Source organism: Pseudopipra pipra, unplaced genomic scaffold (assembly GCF_036250125.1).
Source record: "Pseudopipra pipra isolate bDixPip1 unplaced genomic scaffold, bDixPip1.hap1 HAP1_SCAFFOLD_182, whole genome shotgun sequence".
In the NCBI taxonomy this organism is placed as follows: Eukaryota; Metazoa; Chordata; class Aves; order Passeriformes; family Pipridae; genus Pseudopipra; species Pseudopipra pipra.
The window spans coordinates 40,457-48,107 of record NW_026990661.1 but is presented as its reverse complement, the minus strand read 5'-3'; the positions used below and the strand labels follow the sequence as shown (position 1 = coordinate 48,107).

Sequence of the window (7,651 nt, the reverse complement as noted above, 5' to 3'; positions counted from 1 at the left end):
ACACAGTGGATGTGACACCCACACAGTGATGAACTGGTCCTAGCTGTTCTAACGAGGACAGTGTTGAACAGCACTGGGCCTAAGATGGAGCCCTGTGGAACTCCACTATGGGTAGGTCACCAGTCTGATGTCACCCCGTTCACTATTACCCTCTGTGCTTCACCCATGAGCCAATTGCTTACTTATCATATGATGTGTTTATCCAGCTGTCGGCTGGACATTTTGCCCGGAAAGATCCTGTGAGAAACCGTATCAAAAGCTTTAGTGAAATCCAAAAAGATTACATCAGCTGGCTTCCCTTGGTCAACTAGGTGGGTTTCCTTGTCCTAAAAGGTCAGAAGATTTGACAAGCATGACTCCATGCTGGCTGTGACTGATGACTGCATTGTCCTTCAGGTGTTTTCAATACCTCCTAGTGTGCCAGTGTACAGGTTCCCAGAATCTGAAGTGATGCAATTTTATCTTTATTATCCTCTTCTTTATGGTGGATCACTTGAAATGATCCTTGACACAAATCTGTATCCTTGACACAACCTTTGTGTCTGTCTTATTGGGATCAAAATGAACTAGCAATTCCTGGTGCAAAACACCCTTGCATGCTTCTCCCATTTGAATGACTAATTCCACATCCACTGTCTTAGCTTAGCAAAGAAAAAGGGAAGAGTGAAGAGGTAAACTAGGATCCCATGAATCCTCCAAGTGAGTACATAGTAAAACCAGAAGGAAAAAAAAGGAAAAATAATTAAAGTTTTAGCCTCACTTTTAAAACTTTCATGTCTCAAATCAGCTTCCCTATGACCATCCATTTCCTTGACACTCAAGTAGTTTCTGTCATTCCACAGTCAACCTTTTTTTTTACACAAAAAGAGACATTGTTTTCTGTTTTCAATTCAGAAGCCTAAGATATACATATGTTGGTATAAATTCATTGTTTTGACTTCAAAAACAAACCTACAGCAATGAAGATATCTAAGTGATAGGTTGCCTCTTTCTATGGCAGAAATCTGGTTTAGAACAGATAAACTGTGTATTTGAAGCAAAGAGAAACCTTACCCCTTCAAACTTTCAAATAAACTTTCTTCACAAAATAGAGTTGAAGAGCTCATCTGGGAAATCTCTTCATCAGAACTCACCAGAAGATTAATGTCTTAAATATTTGCGTAGTACTTCTCATTAGGTCCATTGTCCCCTTCTCTGATAATTTCTTGCACTCATCATAGTGTGTTTTTAGAAAAGCTACACAGAAATGTTTTCACGATATTCAGAGAATATAGTGAATTTCATCTTATCACAGGTAAATACATCTGCAAAGCAAAGAACTATTTCTGTATTGATGGACAGGACATAGAGGATACAGTAGCAGGTGATTCACGTGAGCTGGATGCCAAACCTATCTTAAAATGATATAAGAAAGAATCTAAAGAGAAACAACCTTTTTTTTTAAAGGCTGAATTACCTGGAGGATTGACTCAAAGCTGGAAGGCAGAGATTAATTTTTGGGTAAGTGCTGGCAAATCATATTGTCCTTCCAGCAGTACACACAATATCAAAGCTACTACTACATTTAATATAATTCATAAACATATTACATATTTCTATTTTTGACTTTTAATAGGCTTGTTTCACCTCTTTGTTCCTCAAGCTGTAAATCAAGGGGTTCATCATTGGAGACAACAGTGTGTAAGAAAGAGAAAACAATTTGCTACTGCTGCTTGAATAAGAAGCTTTGAGTCTCAAGTAGGTCACAATGCCAGGTCCGTAAAACAGAGTGACCACGACTAGGTGAGAAAAGCAGGTAGAGAATGCTTTTCCCTTGCCCTTCACTGATGGTATCTTGAAGATGGTGTGGAGAATCTGGATATATGACACAACTATGAATAAGAAGAGGACCATGATGAAAAGGACAGCTATTACGTAGGTGGTGATTTCATTTTTACAGGTGGCCACGCAAGCCAACTTAAGCAGAGGCAGCAGGTCACAGAAGAAGTGATTGATCCCATTGGGACCACAGCATGGAAGGGTAAAGACGAAAGTTGTCTGCACTAAGGCCACCAAGAGCCCGGTAAGCCAAGGCACAGCTGAAAGCAAGAAGCACGTGTTCCATCTCATCGTGGCCGTGTAGTGCAGAGGCTGGCACACGGCCACATAGCAGTCACAGGCCACGGCAGCCAGCAAACAGCATTCTGTCATCCCGAGGAGGGAGAAAGCATACATCTGTGTGGCACAGCCCCAAAAGATATGTTCTTCCTCTTTGTGAGAAAGTTCACTAGCGTCTTGGGGATGGTGGATGTGGTATAGCTAACCTCCAGGAAGGAAAAGTTCTTAAGGAAAAAATACGTGGGAGAGTGAAGGGCAGCATCTACCATAGTGATTGTGATGATGACGATGTTTCCCACCAAAGTACTGAGGTACATGGACAGTAACAGACAAAAGAGAGAGCCTTGGATCTCTGGAATGCTGGAGAAGGGTAAAAATTGGAGATAGGTCACCACAATGTGATTACTGCTGTCCATGTCCCTCAGGTGTCTTTTAACTGCAGAAGTCATTACATGTCCATTTTCTAGTTAATCTAAAGAAATACAAAATAGTAAATTGAATCTTTATATATGTTACTTTCTAATAGGACAAGATCCCAGAAAAGGAAGTGTTGTGTTTGGGTATTTTTAGTGCTAAGGACTGTTTAGTGGAGAAAAGCAAGGTGGTTTCCTTCACACAGCTTTTAATAAATAAGAACAGCTTTCCCAACCGAGTGTCCTTCACTTCTAGTCAATAAAAAGGAAGATACCTCTTTGTTATGATAGTAGAAGACTTCACTCTTCCTGCCTTTTGGGATGAGGATTATACTGTACCGCCCCACTTTTTGAAGTGGACTTTTGTCCCATTATCCAGTAGAGATCTGCAACTATAAACCCTTTGCCAAGCAAAGAAGATTGGTCATTAAAACCCAGAAATTATGGATTTGTTGACAGAATGGGTGCTTGGCAATGAGTCCCTCTTGCTATCATTCTGTGAGTGGGGTTCATTCCAGGAAAGAATTACCTACTGAACACAGATAATCCTGTATACTCTGCACAGTACCACACAAAACTACTAAATAATGTGGATTGCACCCCAGAAAATTGCATTTGTTCCAGGCATTCTTCAGGAGGAACAGCTTTTTTCGAAAATTAAACATTTCTTGTAATTGATCTTCTATTCCAATAAACCATTCACTTCATAGGCAGATAAGTCTCCCTTAAAGACAAGTCCTGTGTAGGTGGCAGAGAACAATAAGATGGGGAAGAAGAGACAGAAGAAGGAATAAAATAAAGTAGCTCACCTGCCAATAGGAGAAGGCTGTGGTTAATATTTTTGGAAAAGCCACACTACAAACCTTAAGTGTTTCTATCTGTCTATGTCCCCACCGAAAAATAATCTTTTGGATATTGACTGTTAGCAATTGTAGGAGTCAGTTATTTTTTTCTCATTGTTTAGGTGTGACAGAGCCCTCTCTCTGCTTTTCCTGTTAGGTCCTGGAACAAACTAAAGAAAAACCTATGGAACACTTGCATATCTATTTTAATCTGTTATTTTTTTACCATTCATGGCATTAGACCTGATCCTGCCTAAATTAAGGGATAAAAAATTGGTATGGAAACAAACCACATAGACCAAGCACAGGAAAAAAGCTTTAAAGGTTTTGCAGGAGGAAAGAACTTATGCATTGCTCATGTCTAACTCTGGCTTTATACTCTTTAATTAATGGTATGGGAAAGGTGTCCTCTGAGAGAACACATCATGCCAACTCAGATAGATCCTTCAGATTTCTCAGAAATTTTCCTCTCTGGATATTTCTGTCCTCTCTGGATATTTCTGTCTTTATTTAGGTGAATCATGCTATGCTTCTGTTTAATTAAACAAAGATATAGCACTTTCTAATTGTCACTTACTATGTCCAGAAGACACCTGCATCACATTAGGTGGTTCTTCCCTGAAAAATCACTTTCCCTTTGTTGCTTACAGAAGATGATTGTAATGCAGAGATCACTCTATAATCAATGACTAAAGACAAGAGTGGACAAAGACAGTTCTAAGGCCAGGTGAAATAGGATCAGTTTGAATGAGATATCGACGCTGTCAGTGTGGATATCCGTCAGTAATTCCACTTTTAATCAAATATAAACCCCAGATTTCTCTAACTGGCTGAACTTTGGTCAAAAATTTCTGAACATTACGAGTGGAACTTTTCTGTACTCATTCAAATACACAACATCTATTAAAAAAAATCTAAGTTCATCACCTGGGCCCTGTTCTGATCAGGGGGCTGGGAAGGGGCCAGGAGGAACAGGGGGAGCTGTTCTCCATCATGCGATTTATCTGAAAAGCTACAGCACGTGTCTGTCAGAGTCAGACCTGGGGATAGTCAAATCTCGATGCAGATTTACTCTGATCCAAGTTGAACTGGAGCCTGTTTCAATGATAATGGCTGATTGAAATGACATCCTGCCAGTTAACAGGCTAAGTGCACACTGCTTTACCTCTGACTATGGAAGATGGACATTGTCTCTTTGGCATTTAAAGGGACATTGTGCTGAGATAGCCAATGCAGGGTTGCTAATGGATCTAAATAAGAAACCACATCATAAGACCACAACAAATGGTTAAATAAAAAAAAAAAATTAATAAGATATATTAAAAATCAAGATGAGTAACGAACAAATCTTGTCCCTTACAGTCCTGGAAACCCTGCTCTCATGCAGAAGGGAATGAATTTTCCCACGGTGTGCTGCATAGATCCTGTCCATAGAGGTAGCTCTCCCATTTGATCATTCAATCTATTATATAATTCCATCATAATGAAACAACTTTATTCTTAAAGGCTGTTCTCATGAGAACTTGTTTCGCTTCTGGACACAGGCCAGGCCACGCAGGTAGTGGTGTCACCAGTAAGAGTGGAAGCTGCCTGCTTATCATGAGCTGCTGAGTTTAACCTGTGGCCAAGAGATGAGCACAGCCCAGACCTGAGGGTCATCCTGGATGTTCAGCACAGCAAAGCTTAGGCCTTTTCAGGTGAACTGCTACATGCATCACTACTCCTAAACACATAACGGTCTCCTGCTCAGGGTCAATATAAGCTGAAGTGATTTTAAATGAAGATCATGGGTCTGTGGACAGAGAGTACGGCTGGAGACCATAGGGCAGGGTCGTTAAGGCCTTTTTGTGCACTCATGGTCTTCATATGTTGCTTTGCAATTTATCATCTCCCTGCACATACCCACAAAGTTGTCCTAAGGTGCAGGTCCTCTAGGTTTAGATGACAAAGTTGATGATAATTCTGTGTCTGCATTCTTGGTTTGGGGGTCTGAATATCTTTTATAGTCAATGGAGAAAAACAGGCACTTCTATGGCTTGTTTCGCCTGATTCTGGTATACTGTAAAGATTAAGAGGATCTCTCTCCCCAGAGGCTATAAAGGTACTCTAGATGACTGACTCTGGCCAAGACCTTTACAAAGTTGACAGTTTTATTGAAGTGATTTGTGATCACTTGTAACTTGCAGCCTTCCATTCCTATCTCAGCAGGATTTACAGTCCCATATGAATGTGGACTGTACCTCTGCTTCACCTTCAAATTTTGTTGAGAAAGCATAAATATGACAAGCTTACGTGACTACTGTCTCACTAATTTGGTGATAATTATGAAGTAATAGTAATTGTTTCAAAGTCAAAGACAACTCTTGATGTCGCATGAGAACATCTAGGTTTATATAGAAGTGTATTCCAAATTATCTAAAACTGGAGAGACCAAAAAGAGTGTCTGTGAATCAACTAATATACATACACCATAGTTAGTAACCAACCTGTGAGTAACAACTATGCTTTATTGCTGTAATCAGCATTAGCAAGTCTCAGTGGACTTCATAAATATATATATATAGGATATAGTGCTGGGGAAAAACACCTCTCCTTATTCACTGCAGAATGCTCAGAGTAGAATGTTTTTCTGGAGACCTCATGATTTAGGACTTTTTTCTTCCTCTTTTCCACCACGCTCCCCACAAGGTAACTCCAGAATACATGACTGCCGTAAGCTGTGTATGCCACAAGTAAATCCTTGTGCATGCAAAGCCTGTCTCTTGTAAGGGCCCTTTAACCCTTTTCATGCTGTATAGCCTAGCCATGAGTACAGTCACAAGATGCTTTGGACCAATTGACCTTGCATGCATCCCCAGAGTAGATCACTTAAATAACAGTGAAATTATCTTTGTTATATTCAAATGTTGCTACTGATGCTGTTGGAACTTGAACTGATTAGTCCATAAAAAATATTTGCTTTTTTTTCCCCCCTTGTTCTGCAGGGTAAAAACTGTAGCTGAGCATTGAAGACACTAGTAAATACGCAAACTTTGAAGGCAGTGCTATGAAAAGAAGCCTCAGTCAAAAATAGAGACAAAAACATTTGCATAAGACCACTTAATCTCTTCAGAAGACCTTCTCAAAATCTTGATAATTTCTAAATTCTACTCATCCTTTTGCCTATTCAATCAGGCAGTGGTATTTGGATTGCCAATTTGCCTGTCTGTTTACTACGTCATCAACTACTGAGTGCAAAAACGAAGAGAGAATAGTTCTACTAGGTACCAGAGAGGGATGATTCTTGGGAACTTCAGTGAAGTGAGTGAATTCAGACTCCTGGGTTTTTCTGAAATCTCTCATTTGCATCCTTTGCTCTTTGTAGTTTTATTATCTCTTTATATTCTCACCTTGATGGCTAACGCAGTGATAGCTTTGACAATGAATGGTGATAACACCCTTCATTCCCCCATGTATTTCTTCCTCACTCAGCTGTCCTGTTTGGATATCTGCTATTTGTCAGTCATAATACCAAATATTCTTGAGAATCTGATGGTGGGAACAATAGGTATCTCCAAGGCAAGATGTGCAACGCAAATGTTTTTCTTCCTTTTCTTTGGAGTTGCTGAATGTTTCCTCTTGGCTGCCATGTCACTGGACCGTTACGTGGCAATATGTTGCCCCTTGCATTACACTATTGTCATGAACAGTAGAGTCTGCAAAAGTCTGGTTGCTGGAACTTACATTTGTGGAGCTGCTGTAGGCTTGGTACACACCATCATAACATTCAACTTACCCTTCTGTGGTTTTGCCATCAATCACTTTTTCTGTGAGATTCAACCCCTCTTGGACCTGCTTTGTGGTAACACTTTCCCAAGTGAAATTCAAGTCATTGTGGTGGCTGTCTTTGCTATTTTGTGTCCCTTCTTGTTGATCATTTATTCATATAGTCGCATAATTTCCACAATTCTTCTGATGTCATCAGCTGAAAGCCAGCAGAAAGCATTTTCTACTTGCTCCTCACATCTTTTAGTTGTGATTCTTTTTTATGGTACAGTAAGCTCCATGTATTTGCGGCCAAAATACACCTATTCTGCATCTGTTGATAAATTCCTCTCACTTTCTTATTCTGTGGTGACTCCTTTATTGAATCCTACTATTTATAGTTGGAGGAATGAGGAGGTGAAAAGAGCCCTGAGAAAAAAATGGAGAAATATTAATTTAGTGTGGAAATGCAACAGAATATTTGCATTGTTTCAGATGGTTGTAGTGGTATTTTTCACTGTAAATTCTTGTTCAGTAAAAGGAATTTCCAGATAA

General features: G+C 39.7%; 2 protein-coding genes across 2 annotated transcripts; one reads left to right on the top strand and one right to left on the bottom strand.

Annotated features, from left to right (window-relative positions):
* Positions 1 to 1,608: 1,608 nt before the first annotated feature.
* LOC135408108 (olfactory receptor 10A4-like) lies at positions 1,609 to 2,645 on the bottom strand. Its single transcript, XM_064643452.1, is given in 2 exon segments — positions 1,609 to 2,231; positions 2,234 to 2,645. Coding segments are annotated over 2 exon segments (936 nt in total). The 5' UTR covers positions 2,547 to 2,645.
* A 3,843-nt stretch (positions 2,646 to 6,488) lies between these two features.
* Positions 6,489 to 7,651, top strand: LOC135408101 (olfactory receptor 10C1-like). The gene has a single exon (XM_064643441.1). It carries the CDS (start codon positions 6,629 to 6,631, stop codon positions 7,649 to 7,651), a length of 1,023 nt encoding a protein of 340 aa, XP_064499511.1. The 5' UTR covers positions 6,489 to 6,628.